This window comes from Haemorhous mexicanus, chromosome 1, assembly GCF_027477595.1.
Source record: "Haemorhous mexicanus isolate bHaeMex1 chromosome 1, bHaeMex1.pri, whole genome shotgun sequence".
Lineage (NCBI taxonomy): Eukaryota > Metazoa > Chordata > Aves > Passeriformes > Fringillidae > Haemorhous > Haemorhous mexicanus.
In genome coordinates, this window is record NC_082341.1 from 47,956,471 (window position 1) to 47,979,610 (window position 23,140).

The window sequence follows — 23,140 nt, forward strand, 5'->3', positions numbered from 1 at the left end:
GATTCAGTGTTCTGTGGTCACAGACAGGTGATGGTGACATGACTGCACAGCTAAACAAACACAATGAAAGACATCTTTATATTCATAATCTTAATTTGGACTCCATTCAGCTTGAGGCCTGATGCAATTCAGATGTCACAACTGACAGTGTCACACCTATTCTCACAGGACCAAAGGCCATTCATCTGAAAAAGTATCTCCTCTGAAGGCTAAATCAGAATTTTCTAATACAGGGCTTTTGTGAGGTAAAAAAAATGTTTTATTTTCCAGATAGAGACCTGATTTGTATTACTTATCAACAGGCTTATCTGTTTATTAGCTGCATGGTACAGGTTTTCAACTGGATGACATTTCCCCAGACAAGTGAAGTCAGTGAAATGGTACCTTATTATGCCTGTTTTGGTATGCCAAGTCATTGGTTGATTCAAAATTGAAAGGTATGGCTCAGGTATCCTTCTATCCTCTCTATTTTGCTATAAACTTAACTGGTGGCTAACCTTGGCATGGCATAGTAAATAACACTGAGCTATTCAGACTTGAGGCCATCCAGCTGTGAATCTGTGTAGCTGCAGCAGCATCAATGCAGCTCCTGAACCTCATCTTTATCAGCTTCATTCCTGTCTTCAGATGACTTTCATTTTGGCCTTACCTGTAGATTTGCAAGGAATCACATGCTCAGCAACTTGAGTTCTCTCTCATGAGGTATTTTTACCTGTTGCTCTTCTTTACTCAAAAGGGAAATTATTTTCTCCTCCAGAATGTTTTCAAGGCATGGTACAGTGTCTGATGTGCTGGGGAGGGGATGATGTCTGTGTAAAACAGGGCCACTTTGTGCAATATTTTGGCTCTTCTAGAATAAGGAGCATTATGCCAGCGTGGCATTGCATAACGTGAAAGTACCAATGGCCAGTGAAACTTCTCCTCACCACTGCCAAGCAGCCCTGCTTCTTTCAGTTGTTTTTGTTCACTGCCTCACTTTCATGGCCCCAGGGGAGATGTATGTATGTTGACTTGAGATCTGAGATTCCACAGGGAAATTTTGTGTTGTCCCAAGGCTCTGGAGGATGCTTCTTTGCCTATATCATGGTCACTCTCCCATACCTGAGAGTCGTGGGCCAAGGACAGGAGTTTCTGCCAAGAATTTTTTCCCATATGTGAAAGCCTGGACGGTCCAACATGAGAGACAGCCTTTGTTTTAAGTAGTGTATTAATTTCTGGAGCTCATACCTCTTACACATTCAGACTCGGGAATAAATTGGGGGTTTTCAACAGCAGCCTAAATGTCCTTGTCCAAAACCAAATTATGGTTTTCTTACTACAGGTGGTAGTAAGAAAGAAGGAATGATTTGTTTTCATGTGAACTCACACTTTTTTTTTCATCTTCCATTAATAAAGATCCCTGGCTAACATTTATTTGACAATCAGTTTTAATCATTGTTTTGAGGGTTATGTGCAGACATTTGGATTTGTGTCACACTCGATTATTAAAAGATGCTTCCCACGTACCACAAAAAGTCAGAAAGACACGGTAACTTCTGCAATTCTTGTTTTTGCTGTGAGAATTTTACTAGCAACATTCCTGCAGTGAATAGGGTTGTTCCCATAACTTAGCAATGACAATATTTATGCTTTTACAGATTTGTGTTTATGTGTTTTCATGATTTTAAAAATTTCTGGCATCAGAATGTGAATTTGGCAGGCATTTTCGTCTTATACAGTGCTCACACTGTAGTTACTACAGTTTTTCAGTCTTTGGCTACTAAGAGTTCATACGTCTGGGGACTTTCTTAGCTATTCATTCCATGAAAGCTTATTTTATCCCTTTCATTCCTTATGAAATTTACCCTTCCATTCTGGCATCATCCAGACTATGTTTTGTGGGCTAAATCCAGCCCAGAGGGAACTACCATCCATCGTTCTGCCTTTCCCCACTGAATGGCTCCTTGTTGGTTTAATGATTGTCTGAAATTTGGACCCCTCTGAATTGCTGCCCTTCTGTCTATGTGGGAGGAACAGAAGAGACTGGATGCATAGGTTGGAAATTACCTGAATCAACCCTGTGGCTGAGGGTCAGTGGTATACACTGCCGTATTGAAAGAGTGATGGAAAATTCATGGTAACATGTACAGATGCCAGAATGGATGTGTATAGCTTATTTCTTTGGCATATAAGAGTGAGCGATCTCAGGATTATTAATTTCTTGTCTGAAAAAAATAACCTGTAAGATTCCAGCAGTGAAGAAGATGTAGATTGTCAAATATCATTGACAGATACCAAATTATGTTGATTCTGGAGCTCTGTCTGCATTTTTTAAATTTCTGCTTTGTTTTGTTTTGTAATTAAAAAAAAAACATGTTTTAAAGCTTAGTAGAAATACATGTAGGACTGTATAACTGTCTGATTCAACCCGACTGTCCCCAAAGAGTGATCTAAGAGTGACAACAGCGCATCATATTTATGGAGTTCTAAAAGAGTAGTAAAAATCTCAATTGCTGCCTTCTTTTGGGTATTAGAAGACTGAAACTTTCTTTGCTCTAGCTTAACTTTCTTTGCTCTAGCTTCTCCCTAAATCATAAACAGAAGCAATCTCTTCATTGCTGTTCAAATTTTTTTTTAATATGAAACATGTAAGAAGTGGCTTGTCCTTAAGTTCATTAAACTCATTTGCCCTTCTCAAATGGAAAGTTATATTGTGTACGTACTAATTATCTTTTTTTCTATATGTATTATTTTTCCTGAGGACAGTTCATAATGGAATGTGATAATATGATAGATAGCAAACAATGCAGAAGACCAGTATTACCACATGTATTGCAACATCTCTTATTAAGGTTACTTACTTCTTTTCTTAATTTAAAAAATAACGTTATAATAGTACCCTGCATATTTACCTTTTGGTCAGTTGAATAGTTCACAAGTAAATCATTCCAAAAACAGCTTCACTGACCCTTAATGATTGACTTCTAGTGCAGTAATGTGCTCTTCAGAATCTGTTCCTTTATAGCTGTTGCCAAATATTATTTCATACTTCAGAGTGTATGTTCAAAACACACGGTCAACTGCTTTAGCAGGAAGAGTTTTGTGATGTCTGTAACTAATTTTTCAAGTTGTCTGTTTGGAACAAACCATTTTCTAGTGTACATTTTCTTAAGGCTTTGATGGAGTAAGATAAAAAGGGCCCCAAAACACTTCCACATAATGTAATCCTTATCAGCCTTATCAGCGAGATAAAGAACAAAAACTTCTGTCTTCATTCTACTCTGTTCTTATTCGGAGGTTAGGACCAAATGCAGTAAGAAATAAAAAAAAAAAAGATAGCAAGGAAGATAAACCACTGATAAGACTTTTCGCTGAGGTTTTGGTCTCTTATGTTACCCATCCCTTACTCTGTCAGTTCCAGTACTTTCACACTTAGCAAGCCTTAATTTGCTGTTGTTCTGTCAGTTCTTTGTGGGAATTCATGGCTGCCACTTCATCTGAAAATCAGATGGCTCAGTAGATATGAGGGCCTCTGAAAACATGTCTTGTTTTGCCATTCATTTTGGTGAAACCATACCCAGGAAAGCTGGTATGAGACCTGTATAGCTGCTAAACAGCTGGAAATTTCTCCTTATGTTTCTGAGGGGCAATGGCCAGATTTTCCCCAGAATTTTCCAAGGCAGTTTTGTGCATGGCAGTGCTAAAGGTTTTTAAACACTCATATGGAGACCAGAGTTCACCCAGTGAACACAACAAAGAAAGATTTCATTTTTTATTCTTTCAGTATCTCCTAATATTATTTGCAACTGTGGTTTTATCATGTTCAGATACTTTTCTTGCCAAGAAACTTACGATTCTGCCATACTTTTAGGCAGCCAGCACTGGAAAGTTTACTCATGCTGTGCAGTTATGGTAATTCTCAGAGGATGCTTATTTGTAGAGCAGAATTCTGTACAGATTGAGGAATTCTTAGTAGAATTAGTTTCCAAATTAATGTATCACTATTTTATTAGATCCAGATTTGTTAATTTACATATTCTGTACAAGAAATTAATTTCTTTTTCTTATCTGTGAGAGTACTTGGGGACTTTGAGTAATCTGGTCTAGTGGAAGATGTCCTTGCCCATGGCAGGGGGCTAGAACTAGATGATCTTTAAGGTCCCCTCCACCCCAAAGCATTCTGTGATTCTGTGATTATTTGGATCGTTTTAAGTGCCTATGCCCAAAACCACACAGGATTTGCAAAGCCAGGCTGGTTTGTTACCCTGTCTCTTCCAGAGAGTAGAGGAAGGCACAAACTCAGATAACATGTTAATAAAGTGTGAGGTATTTTCTGTACTTTTTTTATAGATGAAAAAAAAAGAATTAGGGAGAGTGAGAGGAGATAAGGGTATGAGATCAGAGACACCCTATTGCATTAAGTTTACCCCCTTGCTATTGAAGAGAGAAAATGTGAGAGACCACCTAAGTGCTTCAACACAGCAGAAGATAAAAAATTCCTAATTTTTTTAACTTCTGCTCTGCCTATCTCTAAACCAAATGTAAGCATGAAGATATTGATTCTCAATACATTTATGTGTATTCTTTGTTTATTGACATACTTACACACATTTTTTGTTAGTTTACACACTTACTCAGTGTAAGAGCAGGTGACTTTACAAGGTATGTACCTCATACAGGTTATTGGAAGTTCCTAAACTCCTAAAATAAGTCATCTAGTCCTCTGAAGAAGAAAATTGTTGGTCACTAGAATGTTCAGAGTACCCGGTCTGTCACATAAGTTGTGCTAGCCAAGTCAATGTGATGTACAGTCAGATGATATTCCTGGCACCGCCTCAAAAATGCAGGTGCTACAACTACTTAGCTGGAGACAGGTAGGGGAATCCATGGTGGGTCAAGCGGGACCTCCTGTCTTGTGATTTGGAAGTCTTAACACGTCTGAAACACAGTTTGGTTCTTTGGATTTCCTTCCTCTGAAAGAATGGAAAAAAATCAGGCTTACAAGCCTGATTCATGCCCCCAAATATGTGAATACCGTTTCAGGCTGTAAAGCTCCATAGATTATTTTTGTAGATAGTTTTTGAGGTTTTTATTAATGTCCCTTAAAATATTACGAAAAGCAAAAGAACATCTCATCATTACAATATGTATATGATGTATACCAGGATCTTAGTACAGTGTATGAACAAGCATCAAGCATAAGCAATGAAGTCAGCTCAGATCATTAGTCCAAACTGTTTGTACTGAAGTAGCGCATGTAGAAATTAAGTTTTGTAAGACCTCATCATAGCGGCCTCCAGGTACAATGCCCTTGAGATAGACCTGCAGTGCAGAGCACTGGGGCAGGCAGTAACAACATGAAGCTTGGTTGGTGCAGAAGGTTTTTTCCATCCTCTCTGCCCCTGGTTGCTTCAGTAGCACCTCTCTCCCTCAGAAACCACTTTCCTATTCCCTGGATGAGTCCAACTACATGGTTAATGCAATGCAGAGAATGTGGGAGATCGAGTAACCCAAGCAGTACAGCAGACCAGAAAACAAATGGATAAATGAAAATGCTCCAAAGTTTTCTCATAAGCAGATTCATTTTTCTGAGTCTCCATACTCTCAGAGTTGTAGGATTTTTGTCCAGTTAGCTGTAGCAAGAGACTACATAAAAAGGCCTTCCCAAAGGAGAGTTTTTATGACAAAAAGATGTTTAATATAATTTAGGTGTTTGCAGTTAAGGACATAAAGATATTCATTACTTTGCCTAAAAACAAGGCCCAGAACACTATAAGGGAGAAGAAAAATATCACAAAGCACAGAATATGAAAAAGTTGGGTAAAACTTGTGGAAATAGATTTTTGTGTAGTTGAGATTGCATAAAATGGTATGTTTCCCTTTCAGCATCTCCTTTTGTTGCCCATTTGAGATAAGTTGATAGCCATGCTAGGTTTTAAACTTTTTTCAACTTATTTTTTCTTCTAAATGGAACATCTGATGTGGATAGCATCTGTAAAAATCAGTGAAACTTTTTTGGCTGATTGCACAAGACTTTGGGTCAGATTAATGTCTAATTTTGAAGAAGGGGTTATCGAGCCATATTTTTCTCTAATTACATATCTGATGGATGGAAATTGTAAACAGCAGCAGTTACATGAGGATCTCTTCCTATGATGTGGAAAGAACAATTGTGTCTTGACAGTTGGAAATCTGATGGGCAGAAAGTGATTTCTGCTCATATGCTTCTCTGGAGGATTCAGGAGTTTCTTATGCAGTCTTCAAGTACAAAAAAAAGTGTCTAGTAAAACTGGTCACCTCTATTTTGCAATGATTACTCTGACACACTGAATTTTAGAAAATACTAAATGCCGTCCCTCTGAAAATTTGCCCCTTTTAAGTATCTTCATGTTGAATGCCCAAAATAGGAAGCTGATAAAAATCGCTGGTCAGTTTTGAAAATTCTGCCCATTAAGTACATAAAATAATGCAGTTAAAACAGCAAAAAGCTGTAATATGCAAATATGAAACTGTAATTTGGAAATAATTATAAAGTCATTTTCTCTTTTTAAAACAAGAGTTACATTAATGTCTGTTATGATTATAGGAACAGTAAAGGAAAAGACTTTTAGCATGCACAAAAGTTCTAAATTCATATGATTAGGCAAAGCTCAAAGAAAACTATGGCTCCCTGTGTGTGTGCATGTAGGACACTGGGCTCCATGTCAGGAAAACACCCCAAAATTAGGTAAACATACCAGCCTGCTAAAGACTTCAGTTTGTATTTGTGTCAGATTCTAAATGGTAAAGCTATTTTTGTCATGTTTTAAGCAGCATGGGTAGTCTAAACATGTTCAATAGGTCTAGTGACCTTTTCCCGAGTAATGGAAAACTTTCAGCTGTGCCAATGTAGTATATTTATACCAATATTATTTACAGGTCTTGCCCTCCTTGCTACTGCTTCTTAGAACTGTCCTTGAATGAAAAATAAACGTGTCAGGGGTTTAATAAAATTGAAATAGCTATAAACAGTCTTAAAAATAGAAATGTATGCTTAACCATGCTTCCTTCAGCTGATTGCGGTGTCTTCAGCAACTGTTGTTTCTGTGATGGACTAACAGATAACCTGGGAAATAGTTCTGTATCAAACACACTGATGTGGTCTTAATAACTTTAAGATAAAGGTTTTGAAATGAATTTTCATCTTCTAATTGCTTATGTATTTTCAGCCCAGCTGATTTTTAAGGACATGCCAGTTTCTTGTGCTGCATCATGGTTTCCTACAAGCAGTAGGCATGTGGTGACTGCTGAAAGCCACTCCCCCCCCACTTCCCCCCGCTGGAAGGTGGAAAAGTTGTTGCCATAACAAAAAGCACAATAACTCAATAGAAGACCAAAGAAAAACAGTTCTATGAAGAGCAAGTTTAACAGATAGTTCAACCTTCTAATTATTCCCTGCAAATGCTGGACATGTTTCGTTTGACACCTATCTCACCAGTCCTGATTTTAGGCAGTATTTGTCTTTAATTCATTCAGGCACTGAAAACAGTGTGATGGTGTTATTAGAGATAATTGTGCAGGCAGACAGAGGTGAAGGTCCCCAGTGTGCAGGAGATAGCACCATCTCTCAAATTCCCGTGTGAAATAAGATAGAGCCCTCTGCTGAGACTCCTCAGAGAGTGCCACTGTTGCATTTGGGAGATCTCAGGAAGTCGTCCCCAAAGGCATCCCCAAAGGTTGTTCACCATCGTTATGAAGGTAGCAGTGTCAAGAATCCAGGTCTTATAATATCAGAATTTATTGACTGAGCTGGTCTGTTACCAAAAACAAAAAAAAAAAACAAAAAAAAAGACCAGCAGCCATCAATATTCTCCAATCACTTACGTGTAAGTCTGGGAAGGTCCTCAAGTTGCCATATAACCTGTTCCTCCATCCTGGAGAAGAAAAGTTTTACATGGGTTGTCCCTGATCCCTGATATTTTTACCGGTTCTTGTAAAAGCTGGAGTGTAAGAAGACACAGGCATTTTCAGAGTATTTCCTAAGTAAGCCCTCCTTGCTTCAGGTGACATGGAGAAAAGTTGGTATTCATTTTTAGCTTTGATGTACTGACCATCTTATCATCATACCTCAGTCTTGCTCTTGTAGACCAAACATGCTCAATTTCTGCATAGGTCCTGTTTCTTAAACATCCCACTGTCCTTGCTGTTCTCTGGACTATATCCTATCTGTTTATCTGTTCCATCCACGCATCCAAAAGCGGTAGCAACATCAGCATTCTGGTCTCATCAGGACTAAGCAGAGCAGAATAAATGACCTCCCTAATGGACCCAGAAACTTCCCTTTCTAAATCATCTCTGCACCGCTTCACAGTGGATATGTATGAAAGGATGGCAATATGCCATTTCCTTTACAACCATATAGCAATTAACATCTTCCCTAACTATATGTTTCTTTCACACAGATATTCCCTTCTTTTCCATAATTCTTCTGGTTTGTACGCTTTCAGTCAGTTCCACATGGAATTTTAACACACTGACACACTGTATTTGAATCCCGTCATTAATTTATGCACTCACCTAACGTATGACTTTTGATTGATAGCTGCTGAAGGAAGAAGAAAAAGACCTGCACAAAGACTTCAGGTTGAAATGAAGTTATTTTTACTATGGAGGTGGGGAGGAAGGATGTAGTTCAGTGCTGTGATTTCAGGTTGTGTGTATTTCCAGTGAAGTAAATCTCCATCTTTCACAAAGTTTATTTAACAATAAGCTATACTCAGATTTCTGGATGGAGGTTGGAAAGTTGAAAGTACTTAGCTTTCAAACTGTTGCATCTGGTTATCTGGCCTGGCTTCCAAACTCCCTTGAAAACAGTCACAGTCTTTTTATTTTTTATATTGGATAGATATCAGAAAGACCTGAATCATCCCTCTTAAGGAAAGCATTGCAGATGGAAGGTGGAAATCATTACATCTTGGGACAGCAATCTGGTACAAGCACATATCCTCACAAATTTTTCCAGGGAATATTCCATCATGAAATAAAAGTTTGATCTATCAGAATAGGGACCTCCTCCCCGTCTGTTCCAAAGGGCAATCTGTTCCTCAGACTGCTTCATGATTACTTTTTCTGTAGGAATGCATACTGAAAAACAACTAACTGGCCAAGTGTATGCATGATGGGATTTACAATCTCGATGAAGATCATTATAGGGCTCCTGAAATGCATGTAATCCCTGTTCATGGTATATGAAGATCTTTTTAAACAGAAGTTGACATGGAAGAAGCTGCAATACCTAGTTCTAGTTGAAAAAATGTTTTTTATATTTTATTATTATTTTATTCTAAAATATGTATGTGAAAAAGGGAGAGTATTTTAATTTAGTTAAGGAACTTCATTCTGCTATGCCTTTCTGATGTGTAAAATAGATACTTTCATAGGGGGCAGAGCTAACATCCAGTTTAATATCCTGTCTCAGAACCGGGTTAAGAGAAAGGTCTGAAAACTCCAGATAAATTTAACAATTAGAATCATTAAGTTATTTATGTTGCAAATTACTTTTAGGATCATTGAGTCCAAGAGTTAACAACAAAGCCAGCACTAAACCATGTCCCTAAGAACCACATCTTCAGGTCTTTTAAATGCCCCTGTGGATAGTGACTCAGCCACCCTGCTGAGCTTGTTACAATGCTAGAAGAAATTTTTCTAAATATCCAATCTAAACCTCTTCTGCCACAACTTCAGGCCATTTTCTCTGGTCTTATCACTTGTTCCTTGTGAGAAGACACTGGCACCCACCTGACTACAATCCCATTTCTGGAAGTTGTAAAGAGCAATAAGGTCCCCCCGAACCTCCTTTTCTCCAGGTGCCTGGGCTGCTCCTTCTCAGCTTTGTGCTCCAGATCCTTCACCAGCTCCATTTCCCTTCTTGGGACACCTTCCTGCCCCTCAATGTCCTTGTAGTGAGGGACTCAGAACTGAACACTGTTTTAAGTGCAGCCTCACCCAGGCTGGGTACAACGGGGCAGTCACTGCCTTGATCACCCTTGCTGATCCAAACTAGGATGCCATTGGTTTTCTTGGCCACTTGGGAACACTTCTGGCTCATGTTCAGTTGACTGACAACCAGCACCCCTTGGTCCTTTCCCACTGGGCAGTTTTCCAGCCGCTCTTCCCCCAGCCTGAAGTGCTCCCTATGATTGATGTGACCCAAGTGCAGGACCCAGCTCTTGCCGTTGTTGACCTCATACCATTAGCTTCAGCCCATTGATCCAGCCTGTTCAGATCCCTCTGTAGAGCGATTGTACTCTCCAGCAGATCAACAACACTCCTGCCCAGCTTGGTGTCATTTACAGATTTATTGAGGATGCACTTGATCCCCTCATCCAGTTAATGGATAAAGGTATTAAACAGCACTAGCCTCAGTACTGAGCCCTTGGGAACACCATTCATAACTGGCCACCAGCTGGATTTATCTCTGTTCACCACCACTTTTTGGTCCTGGCTTTTCAGACAGTGTTGAACCCAGTGAACAGTGCACCCATACAAACCACAGGCAGCCAGTTCCTTCAGGGTAATGCTGTGGATAATGGTGTCAAACACTTTACTAAAACCCAGTAATGCATCAGCATCCTTTCCCTCATCCACTGAGCGGATCACCTTATCATAGGAGATTGGGTTGGCCAAGCAAGATCTGCCTTTCATAAACCCCTGAGGGCTGGACCAAATTCTGCACATACTGCAAAATGCCCCTTGAGGTGATCAGCTCCATGACCTTTCATGGCACTGACATCATGCTGACAGGCCTGTAGTTCCCTTTATCCTCCTTGCCCTTCTTGCAGATGAACATCATATTTGCTAACTTCTAGTCAACTGCGACCTCCTGAGTGAGCCAGGACTGCTGGGAAATTATGGAAAGTGTCTTGGTGAGCAATTGTGTGCACTCCCTCAATACTCTTGGGTGGATCCCATCCGGCACACTTGCATGGGAAGAGCTGCCCCACACCCTGATGGCCTGCCCTGGCCTCCACTGCTCCCTGTGGGCTCCATTTATAAATGCTAGGGGGGGCTTGGCCACCATTGCTCCTGTCCCTGCCCAGGTCCCAGCAACCCTTGTGGCACAGTCTTCAGGCTCCTGGCTGGCCTCTAGATGTAAAATTAAAAACAGGAAGACAGGTATGTCTTTTATGTTTGCATATGTTTTTTTCCCTTTTTGAGATACTCTCAGTCATTGTAGCCATGTTTTTTCTGGCTCTCTACATGCTAAATTTCTGTTTCCTATTTCTGACATCTTTACAAACTCACAGCCTTAAAATAATTGCACTCTCAAAACAGCATTTCCATGTCTCAGTTTTGAGCATCAGCTCTTCCAATTGACTTATTTACTTCCCTTCTTCAAATAGCACAAAGAGGGTGAGAAATGTAATAAATAAATTGTAATGTACCTCTGTCATTTCCCTCTTTATTATTTCATCTTTCCTAAGGTTGTTTGTATATACCGAGAGGTGAATCCTGGCCTTCCTCACTCTTTTTGGTCTCCTCTAAGCCCTGCTGTGATTTTCCAGTAACCTTTATTATTATGAACTTACTCATGGAAGAGTCATTGTACTAGACTTTTTTACAAACCCATAACAGGAAAATAATCTCTGACCTCAAGTATATTTTGATATCATGTGGTTCTGCTATTATATACCATATTCCCTAGGAGGTGATTCCATTGATTCATTTTAAAGCATTATGGTATGCTAGCCACATCTTCCGTTCCTTTCATTTTGAGCTGCGTTGTTGCCTACTGAGGGCTCCAGTTACGAATATACTCTTACTTATGGAAGCAGACAGATGCTCTCTATTAAGGGCAGTGCATCTTGTACCCTCTTGCTTTATTGTTTTTCTGAATTTCAACTTCAATTGCGGTGCATTGTTCTCAGGGCTGTGACTTGGTGGATTATTAAAAGTGTCAAATAGCCAAAAAGGAACAGCAAGGGAAACAGGCTGCTTGCTGAAGAGCTGATTTTCCCTTAGTGTTTGCCAAAATAACTAATCTAATTTATGGGAAAACAATGAAAATAATAAGAAATCGCATCATTTTTTATTGAGTTTCATAATTAAAGTCACAAAACTATATCATCCTTTAGTTGGTGACTTCACAGCTTTTGATTCCTTTATTTAAGGTTCTCTTTCTACACAAACTGCATTATTAACAGGAGTTAAATTGGCTAATTCTCTCTGCTTCAGAAACTCGTAGTGTGGTCAAAGTTCCTCATATACCTTGTTAATTAGATACCTGATACAGGGGGCTTGATCTCCTTGAATTTTTTTTTTTTTAAAATAAAGCCTTTACAATCTGTGAGTGATTTAAGTCAGACTAAACTATACTGCTTTTACACAATATCACATTACATTTACTGTCACATGTATTTGCACAGTCCTGTGTTTGTACAATATACCATAGTCCTGCACCACTGCCAAACATGTGAAGTCAAATATGGTAAATGACTGTTGTTGTTGAGATCTGATATACCAGAAGAAAAACACAAGTCTGAAATTACCGAAAACTTAATGGGAAAGAAGAATGGAGTTCCCAGAAATATACTAAAAAACCAATGCTTCTCCCTTTTAAAATGAGCTTGCCAGATCCTTCCAAAAGCAGATGAATGTTCTTGACCTGATGGGTGTTTATCAACTGTCTGCATGTCTGCTTGGCAGCTTTGCTCCCTTGAACTATTCTTGATCTGAGGACCTGAGAAGATGGGGTTATGTAGTCACACTTCTCATGAAGGTTCCTATTCTCCCAGTCTATCTTCAGAAAACAAATGTGTAAAAAAGAGTGGTATCATTGTGGGGTATTTTATCAAGAGGATACAAGATACCTCAAGAATTAAATATATGGATGTACCTATCTGTGCACACTAGAACAGACAATTTGAGATATTTGTAGGGCAATTTCTTCTAGTCAGATGTGGGGTTAGCTCCTTTTGAATTGTTTAAAAGCATCTTTTTACAAAAAGAACTGGCAAAGAATTAAGTAATACCACAAAGGCAGACAGATGCTTCAGGCCTTCATTTAATCACCAAAGAGAAAGTAAAGTTTGCTTGCAAGTAATTGGAGTGACCTCAGCTTGAGATATCAAATAGCAAATACTGTTTGCTGCTGAGTAGTCCAGAATCTCGGATACAAATAATGCATTTTTGTAATAATGCAAAAATTTTGCTTCCATTTTTCAGTAGCTTTGTACTACTAGGTAATATAAGTCCTGGCTAACATGAATGGGAATTTCAAGGTTACAATAGATGGGAAATCTGAATCAACAGGTTAAAGCCCTAGGTTCATGAAACCCCAGTACATCTTTGCAGACAGGTCTGTTTTACCATTGTTTCAGCGTTTTTTTGGGGCAGGATTAGCGGTTTTGTTCTTTGTTAATACAATGCCTCACACAACTGGTTTGTGATCACAGACTTGTGCCTCTCCAGTGCTACTGCAATCAAAGGAAAATAATAAACAGCATTTTAAGGCTCTAGTACTGTAAGTTGATTGTCCAAAGCCACGGAGCAAAATTATACAGAGGCAGATTTAGCACAGAAAGAGTTTCTATTACCCAGTCTCAATCTCAGACCATTATTTTGCTTCTCTCTAGCAAATGACCTTGTCTGATATTCTTCAGTACATCACATGGGTCTTGCCAGGTCACTAACAGCACCTCTGCTCCTCTGAGTCACTACAAAGGCAGTTAGACAGCAAGCAGCTCCTTTCTTCTTGGTTTGGCTCGTAGAGGGAAGCCCTTGGAAGTGCAGAAGAAACTCTGGGAGTCAGGCAGATGTGTCAGGTGATGGGCAGGCTAGCAGGCTTCTGGGTTGGGAAGGACCCAGCATAGGATGCAGACTGAGCACCTTAAAAGGAGCTGGTAGCATGATCTTAACATTAAGGATTTTTTTTCCTGGCAAATGTTGAAAAATAGTTCAATGTTATGAATTACATTATTAACATGCAAAAAAATCACCCATTCAGAAGATAAGTTTTCAAGCCTTTGTGAGGGTCCAGGAGTGTGTCTTTATGTTATCTGGGCTATGTCCTGACAGGGACCTCTGCCTATCTCCCTAGATTTCATGAGGAGCTGGGACAGTATTTGGATGCACAGTCACCCCTTGCAGTACATCCTTAACACAAGTGCTTCACCTTGTGATTGTGTGGTTCTGGGTTTCTGGCTTTGTATTTAACTCACTTGATCTCTTATTCAGAAAAATACTTTCCTTAGCTTGGGAGAAGAAAGTACTGAACCCAGCCTATATCCCCCCAATCTGACATGATTGCTTCCAGCAAAATCAGTGGAATTATTTGTGCAGGATATGGTCCAGAGTTAAGAAATTCTTTAAAGCATGGGAGCAAAAACATGTGTGTCTTTATATTCTGGAATTCATCCATTTTCAGACATAGACAAAGGGAGTATTAAGGATCATGAGAGAGTTCCATACTGTACAATGGGGTGAGGCATAGGACAGGGTAGGGTGGAATAGAATAGGAAGGGAAGGGAAATAATCTCAGTCAGGCAAGTAGGGTAATTGTCCAAGTGACTTCTTCAAATCTGTTTCAAGGTGCCTATTTGAGGCCTAGTTGGGGCACTTCATTTTAGGTTGGGGCTTTCTTGAAATTACAGTTTAATTAAATTATTATAAAAATAATATTAGAAGTGGGTTCAGGCTGCAAATACATTACATTTTTCTGAAAAAACAAACTAATTAAAAATAATTTCCTCTCCTGTTTCTTTGCCAAGACCTATTTTCAGGACTCTGTGCTTCCCCTCAAAAGCCAGTGTAATATCAGGCGCCTAAACAAATAGAGGCAGTACACTCAGAACTTGGCTGGTTAAAAACAAGAGGAGGAAAATATTTCTTATTTTAATTTTTTTAAATTATCATTTTTATATTTGTGTACATTTAGCTGTTAATTTTGGCTGGTATATACTTCTCTTTATAAAACAACAACTTAACCATTCACCTTTTATATGCCATTAAACTCAGATCCTGTGTAATCTTGGGTTTCTGTTCTGGCTATTTCCAGGACACAGAGCAATTCTCTATAAAGCTTGGATATGAGGCACATCTGAACAAGGACATTGTAAATCTTACCCCTGCTTACCTAGGGCTGTCATGCACAGTGAGCAGAATGAGGTTTTCTGCAGATCTCCTCTCGTGTGCCTGCCCCCACAGAGGCAGAGTTCATCCCAGCAGCACATCAAGGTGTAGGACTGGTGTCTCCTTCATATATGTTCAATCCACCTCACCTAGAACTAAAAATCTCAGTGGTGGAGCCTCTTACTCTGCAGAATGGCCGCCAGAGAGATGATTAGTGCTGAGTTTGATTTGTTTAGATTTTCCTCATTTTTATTTACTTCGGTGTTTCATAGTGCCCATCTTGCTGTCTGCAGGATTGTTAAATATGCAAGTAAAATTTCTGTGTGAATTAAGTTTTAAGTGAGGATTTAAAACAAAAAAAGAAATTTAACAGTTTTATTTTTATTCCTAGTAGTTTGTAATGCTTTTCTAATACATTGGAGTTTTGCGTTCTTTTACAAAATCACTGTATTATCACTCAGATGTCTCAAACGTGGTGATAGATTCCTCTGTAAGGCAGCTCCCACTTTTATGGGAGCTGCTAGGCAGCCAGCTGAAGAGTAGTTGGATCATTAGACTCTCATTGAAACCACATAAATAAATGTCTTTTAGTGTTCTTGTATGTTCTGTGGACAAAAGTGATATAAAAGTTATGTATGTCCATATGTGATCTCAGGTTGGGTTTATATAAGAAGAGTTTAAAAAGATAACAAATTCTTCATTAGCACATCATGGCTGTGGAAACCTTGCCTTTGTCTAAGAAAAAGGCAGCCAAATTTAGGTTGGTGAAAGTCATGGCCGAATCAGGAATATTTTAAGATATGGGCAGGAGGATGATTTACCATGGGGAAGGTCATATGTAGCCTTGTAGTTTGTCAGCCTCTTTGCACGAGTCTTGTCAGTGTGAGGGAAGTTCCCAGTTTCCTACTTGGAAAGCAGGACAAGCTACCTCCCATGTTTTGCAAGGTTGTGAGTGAGAGATGGGCCCCGGTTTATATCATGTCAGCTTCCTTGTCCCATTTTATATTCTCTTTCACTGTTCACTTTGGCTAAGGGCATTTAGCCTGACCATGTTTCCATGCATGCAGAATAAATGATGCTTTCAAGAAGTGGTGGGAATGTTGCTCAGATGCTTTTAACCATGCTGAGACACTTCTTATTATGCAACCTTTAAATGCCACAATGTCAGTGATATGTGAAGTTATTGCTGTCTGGTGCAATTGTGTAGTGCAAAAATTAAAATTGTAAATTGTTTTGGTTTCGACCCTATTTTATGTAAACTTTGCATTGTCCCCAAAAGAATGTGAGGACTGCAAAGAGGAGTTGGGAAATAGAGAAGGGTCTGGTCTTGCTTTTGTGCATCATCTCTTCAATTACATGAATTATGCAATGTTTTCTACTAGCTTCTCATCTTTCAGATGGCACGGGATGAACAGTGTTATGGACTAGAATCAGACTTGTGAAGTAGAAGATATGTGTGTCCAAAGACACCCAAGCCTTTCTTTTTGCAGGAAATGGAGGCAGCATCGTGCATGAAACAAGGAATTACAGATGGAAAGATGAAGCTGATTTTCTCTAGAGTCACTGTATAGCCTGTAGCCAAGTATTTGAGCTGAAATATTCAAGGGAAGCCTCTAATAATGAATAAAGAGTTTTGAAGGGCTTAGAAAGTGACCCTGGTTTAAGTTCTTTGCAAAAGATGCAGAGCATGCATGACGATGATTTGAGACATGCTTTGAAGAACTTCTCATCTGACTGGTAATGCAAAGTACCCTGGAGAAGTTAAGTTTCTGCTATTTTCAGCTAAGTGTTCAAGATCAGCTGATACTTCTCATCATTTTGATTTTCTGTTTTTCTCTGGTGTTGTGTGCAGTTAAAAGGTAAGGACTATACCACCTCCTTTTACAGGGTATGGAAGCAATGTCACAGTACTGGTGGGAGACCAGACCACTGAAAAAAGAAACTAGATGAAAGTGTTCATGTAAATGTCTATCATCTCTCCTCAGAGCTTGGCTTGGTTGCTTCATACTCATTAGAAGATTGGTTTTAAATCCTTATTAACTATCCATGCTGGTGACTTCACCTTCTGGCCTCTCAAGCTCATTGAGCTACATACCTCTCCTTATCTCTGCCTTGCTGTTTTGCTCCTCTGCTTTTTCTTTTCACTACATCGTGGGAGAAACTGTGTCTTATGGAGGGTGACCCTCTCAGTTCTGCGCTTGGGACCATGTACTTGCCCCTTCACCCCCATGTCCCACTTAAACTGTGTGTGTTGCCATGGAGAAACATCTGTGAGGATGGCAGATACTACATCTAACCAGTACAGAGGAAGGCTCTACCACATTTGTGCAGAAGTGAATCTATCCAGCTTGTGCAAACAGATTTTTTTTCAAAAGCCTATAACTTAGCCAAATCTGGGCAACTTTTAATAAAAACTTTTCTCCTGCCAAAGTTTTAAGTCCTTTCTCCAAAACATGGAGGCACTAGAGCTTTTTAATGAAATAGTTATTAAAAAAAAAAAAAAAAAAAAAACAGGAATAATAACATGTTTTTCCCTCAGTTGTTCTCAGAAAAGTTGTTCTGTTGTTCTCAGAAATGGCTGAACCAGTTCAGCCTGATTTATTTATTTTGGAAAGAATCAGCTGAGACAAACTTTTAGCATGGGAAATTTCAGCCTAACTGGTTAGTGTTTCTCAAAGTTTGGCAAGGTTTAATGCAAGTGGAAATGTTCTTGTGCTGAGAAGTCAAAGACAAGCTTACATATCAGCAATGTTCCTTGTTTGGGATAGAAAAAGACTATATATATATATATATCTATATCTATATATATATACACACATATATATAAATTGCTTTTTCTTAATGTTTCAGGTTTTTTGAGTACATATTGCTCTACAAAGATGCAGTGATGTTTCAGATTGAACAAGTTACAAAGCTTTGCTCGAAGATTGCTCTGACAGAGCCATGGGATCCATATGATATTCCTGCCAATTCAACTTATGAAGATCAGTACTACATTGGGGGACCTGGAGATGAAGTTATGGTACAGGAATGGTCTGACAGAAAACCAGCCAGGAAATGTATGTGCATGCCTTTGTTTTATTTTAATAATAATCAATGTCTCTGCTGCACAGGGAAAAATAAAATTGTTTGTGTTTCACCCTGGCTTTCCATATTTCTGTAGAGTTTTCTGGAAGAAGTAATGAAAATGCCCTGTGCACAGAATATCATTTTAATAACACTGTGTTTTTAAGGAAAATTCCATATTTCAGCAGGATTAAATATGTTCAGAGGACTTGATTGTGTTGTATTTGGTATCATACAGAGTTTGGCATGGAACAGCATTATTTCATGTCTGAATCTGGCAGCCTGTATCCAAAATTTACCTAGAGAAGAACTGGTACTATAATTAGGGGCACACTCAAACTATAGTCCGTGTAACAGAAACAGAGCAGGTGTCAGTGTTTGTCTACACATGGTTCTGCAGCCATTGAAGTCCTTAATAAATGACTAATTTTGTTGTCTTCTGTACTGGTAAGAAATATCTTCTCGCAAGGCTTCGTTCTGCACTTGGCAGCTGAGCACTTGCATCATAAAAGAAAGGAGGCTGAATTTTCCAAGGTATAGTATGCTAGATTTTGAATGCACAGAACTTTATTAGCACTTTGACTTCAATTTCATCTGTGTTTTATTGATGACCCAGACAACTGTAAAAATAATTTCAAAACCTCCATGAAATTTATGGGACTATTCAGCTAATGCAATACTTACGGTTCTGGACATCTAATATATAGGCTGATTATGATCTTGAGCATTTAGCCGGAGGAAAATATTTCTTTCTTGAATAAAAGTAGAACAAATGAAGAAGAGAATGAAGGATAAGATCATTAGACCTCTATAACTAGGTTGATATATCCTCTGTTGTTCTGCAAGAGACAAATTATCACTCCAATAACTTGTTTTTTATTCAGATCTGATATTTTTTGGAATTTTAATGGAATTTTATATCTAGATACATGCAATTAATGATGTGTGGTTTTTATCCTGTATTATTTTGTATCTCCAGTGTTTTTCTGTATGATCATTCATAAACATAATGTCTGAAAGGTACCTATCTACCTTTCAGCTAGTATTGGTTTGAATTGTAAAAATTATATTTCTTTTACAATTATATAAGTTTTAGGGGAGATACAGGTTACTTGGGTAGCATCATATTTAACCAAGATTTTTAATTCTAAATTTTGAGAGAAGGCTTCTTCAGTAAAGGCTTGCTTCCATTTCTGTGTACTCAAAACCATAGTAATTAAGGTCAGAATGTTTTTGGTATATTAGCATGCTCAAAAGAGGTTTATTCAAATATTGCTTATCTTGCCACCCTTTCTTTGAATACAGTATAAGTGTGTTTCATGTCATCATTTATTTATTTCTGGTAATGTAGTTGTGCTGCAGCCTATAACACAAAACTGAAAGTACTGAAAATAAGTGTGTGTGATTGCTGCTGGGTGGGAGAAAATCAGTGTTCTTGGGACTAGAAAAATTCATTACAGACATTTCTCAGAGGAACTGATTTATGATCACAGTAAGTAATTTTAACATCATGAGTTTATGCTATCAAGAGATCTCAAGTGCGTAAAACAGTGGGATGGAGAATGATTGAAGGAATGACAGGATGATGACAGGAATAAAATAATAAAAAGAGAGATAAATAATAAAAGAGAGATAAAAGCAAATGGCATTCAAAGGACACCACTTCAATGGTATTACTTCCACTGCCTGAGCAGCATAGTGGAAAAGGTATAGGTGATGACAGAGAACAGAGGGAATAGAGCGAGGGAGCACCTCTGAGATTAGCACACTGTAGAATTAGACTGAAGTTAAAAAAGGGACACAGACTTGTTGCATCCCATTCTGGAGGAAATCAGCGTTGAGCATAGTCTTGAGATAATGAACTGCTAGAAGTGTTTGAAAAGAATAGGAATTTAAAAAAAAAAAATTATCATGAGAATCTGAATAGACAATGTTAAGCAGAAGCAATGACTTAAAAGCGACTGACATCATCATGACCCATGCATCTTGTCTTGTCACCTAAAGCAGTCACATTTCTGTTTGGTTGCAGTGGAATCCTGGGTCGGCGTTTACACCGTCAAGGACTGTTACCCAGTACAGGAAACCTACACCAAGAACTACAGCGTGACGACCTCGACTCGCTTCTTTGACATCCACCCGGGCATCGCAGACCCCTCCGTGTTCACCCCACCCAGCACCTGCCAGACAGCCCAGCTGACAAGGATGAGAGATGAATGCTGAGTATGAACACTAGATGCTCTGGGCAAACACATGTTAGCCAAGAGGATGGTTATTGGTAGTCAGGTGTTGACATCTAAGCTGATTTTTCAATCTAATTGCTCTCTGTGGAATTTGTAGGTTTTCGCTTGAGAGAGAACATAAGCATATAACTGAGTAAAATAGATAAAACAAAAGAAATCTTTCGATCACATTAATCTGCTCAGTGATGCACTTGCAGTATTACATAGTTACCATTAAGATAATATTTCTAGATACTATTTATTTAATGTTGATTTTAGTTTTGCAAAGATTTCATTATTTATTTTTTCAAGAAGACTAAGCATAGGCAGACAGCAGCAATGGTACTGTCTAGAAGAAAAAGCTAAATTTTGATGCCATTCTTCTTGTTACCTCTGGAGACTTTAAGGGAAAGGTGACCTGTGTAAAACCTCATCCCTAAGTGAAAAATATAATTTTAAATTATACGCATCAAAATTGTGTAAATTTTTTCTTTTGGTTTTATTTTGCTTTGTGTTCTGCTTTGGTTGTTTTTTGTTTTTTTTTCTGCTCTTCAGGAAGCTAGTAGTCAATTTTTGAGCTAAGTTTCATTCTTTCTGAAAAGAAACTGGAGTAGCTTTATTCTTTTGCTGACATGCAAAAAATACTTTTCTGTTTCTTGGGAGAATGGTGGAACGGAAGGGAAGGAGGGAGAGGTACACCTTCAAAAAGAAGTAAGCTGAAGTTTTTTATGCATCTCCCTTTTGGAGAAGTCTTCCAGTAGGGTGTGGTGAGACAGTTTTCAGTCAAATTTTACTTCACTCACTTTCCAAGGCAACACTAGTTTTAACCTATGGAAAGGGATTAAACAGTTCTGCACTCTAAACAGCTTTAATGTTTTGTAACTGCTTTCAACAGTCTTCACTCAGGATGTAGAAACACCTTCATAATTCCAGAAAGGTCTGAAAAAACAAAAGCTGTTCTTCGTCCCTAGTTAGTAAAGTCTGAATCAGCATTCACACAGTGCCTGGTGGTCGGGATGGAGAGAAAGGCAGAGCATGTGACCTGTGTAGGGAGGCGGGAGGGAGGAATGGGAGGCACCGATTTTAGATGTGTGGTGTGGCAGCTAGGCACTACAATCTGAGCAGATCCGTTGCTATCTGTTTTATTTGCTGTTTCATCAGCATCTCAATCTTATTATCTCCACATAAGCAAAAAAGTTCAGGGAGGGCACATATTTTGCATTAGAAAGTTCAAACCAAACCTTCATGCACCTTCGATACACTCAGAAGCATGATGGGTTTTGCACATTTACCAAATGAGATTAACTGGTTTATTCTGCAAGGTGTACATTTTATTTACGACTTGCAAAAAAATTTAAAGACAGATTCTTGTCCTCTTACACATGTTGGGTAGTTGTTTCTTCCAGAACTCATCTGGCTGTAAACAGATGTAAACACTGGGGAGTTTGGTGTCTCCAGAGGAGAGATGTTGGGCAGGCTTTTAGTGCTTTATATACTCATAGCTTTTTGTACGTAAGCAAGTGGGACAGTGGTTGTTTTTCTTTCACAGTTGTGGTCAGAATGGCATTTTACTTTGCTCCATGCCTGATGAAAGCACATATACATACTGGTTAAAATTTAGCTAGTTCATTAAAAATTTCTCTTGGAGCAGGGCATTTCACTGAAACACGCTAGTGGAGAGAAGGATTGGGTTTCCTTGAATTTAGAGTGCATTTATTCTGTGCTCGCCTTCTGTATTTTTTGTGTGACACTCTAAATGCTAACTGCATATTGTTCTCATTAGGACAATGATTAGCATGCATTTCTTAATATGTGTCCTGTTAGAATCTGGAAAATATAATAAATCTGGCTAGCAAGCGTGAAGCTGTGGTACTGAATCGTTTGGGATGGCTTTGTTGCGGTTGAGCAGATAGCTGGGTAATCAGGGTGTCTGTATTATGTTTTGCTGACAACAGATACAGTTTCTAGCAATAGCATTAAGTGTTCCTTTAAATATGAATTTGCAAATTTGTGAAAGTCTGGTACACAAAAGTGCTTTAAAATTTTTGCCCTGACTTGCAGGGCAATTTTATATGGCTAAATATGTTCCTCTAAAACAATGCTGTTGTCTTCATATTTATGCTCTACAAATCCAATGCAGAGAGTTGTCAAAGAGATATCAAGCAGCAAAATTTAGGATTACGTATTTTGAATTAGCCACAAACCAAATATGAAGCACACCATGCACATGCCTGGTTTGTAATCTTTGTTATGATGTGCTTTGGTTTCTTGTCATGTACCACAGGAGACATCATGTCTTTAGGCAACTACGCCAGTGACTCAATGAGAAGGAGCATAAAAGGAATATAAGGTAGCTATATAGTATGCTGCCACAATTGAATAAAAAAGGGGGGGTTCATATGTCTGATAGTCTGGGAAACTTGTTTATCACAGTAAAAAAATTTTTTGGTGAAAAATTAATAATAAATTGGTATGTACATGAGTTATATTGTATTCTATGGGTTTACAGCAACAGAACCTGGTAGCTGGATAGTGTGTGAGGTAAAGCTGATTTTGTGAGACTTCCAGTGTTTCCTGGTTTCAGCTGGGCCAGAAATAGTGCAAACATAGATGTGCCTGCCATATTTTTGTGTTTCTGCTTGGAGTCTTCTCTGAAAGCAGGATGTGTAGAAGCACAACATTGTTTAATTTAAAGTTAACCAAACATTCCTGAACCTCAAGGAAAGGTTTTGTTTGAGTTTGGGGAGGAGATCTGGGCATTTGGTTCA

The 23,140-nt window shown here is 38.6% G+C and overlaps 1 protein-coding gene across 1 annotated transcript in view; it reads left to right on the top strand.

Moving 5' to 3' along the window:
* Positions 1–22,854, top strand: part of EPDR1 (ependymin related 1) — a 29,676-nt gene extending 6,822 nt beyond the window's left edge. Inside the window, exons 2-3 of the mRNA XM_059848875.1 lie at positions 17,938–18,146; positions 20,183–22,854. Coding sequence (XP_059704858.1) covers positions 17,938–18,146; positions 20,183–20,373 — 400 coding nt within the window. The 3' untranslated portion in view covers positions 20,374–22,854. The remainder of the gene's footprint in view (positions 1–17,937; positions 18,147–20,182) is intronic.
* The last annotated feature ends 286 nt before the right edge of the window (positions 22,855–23,140 follow it).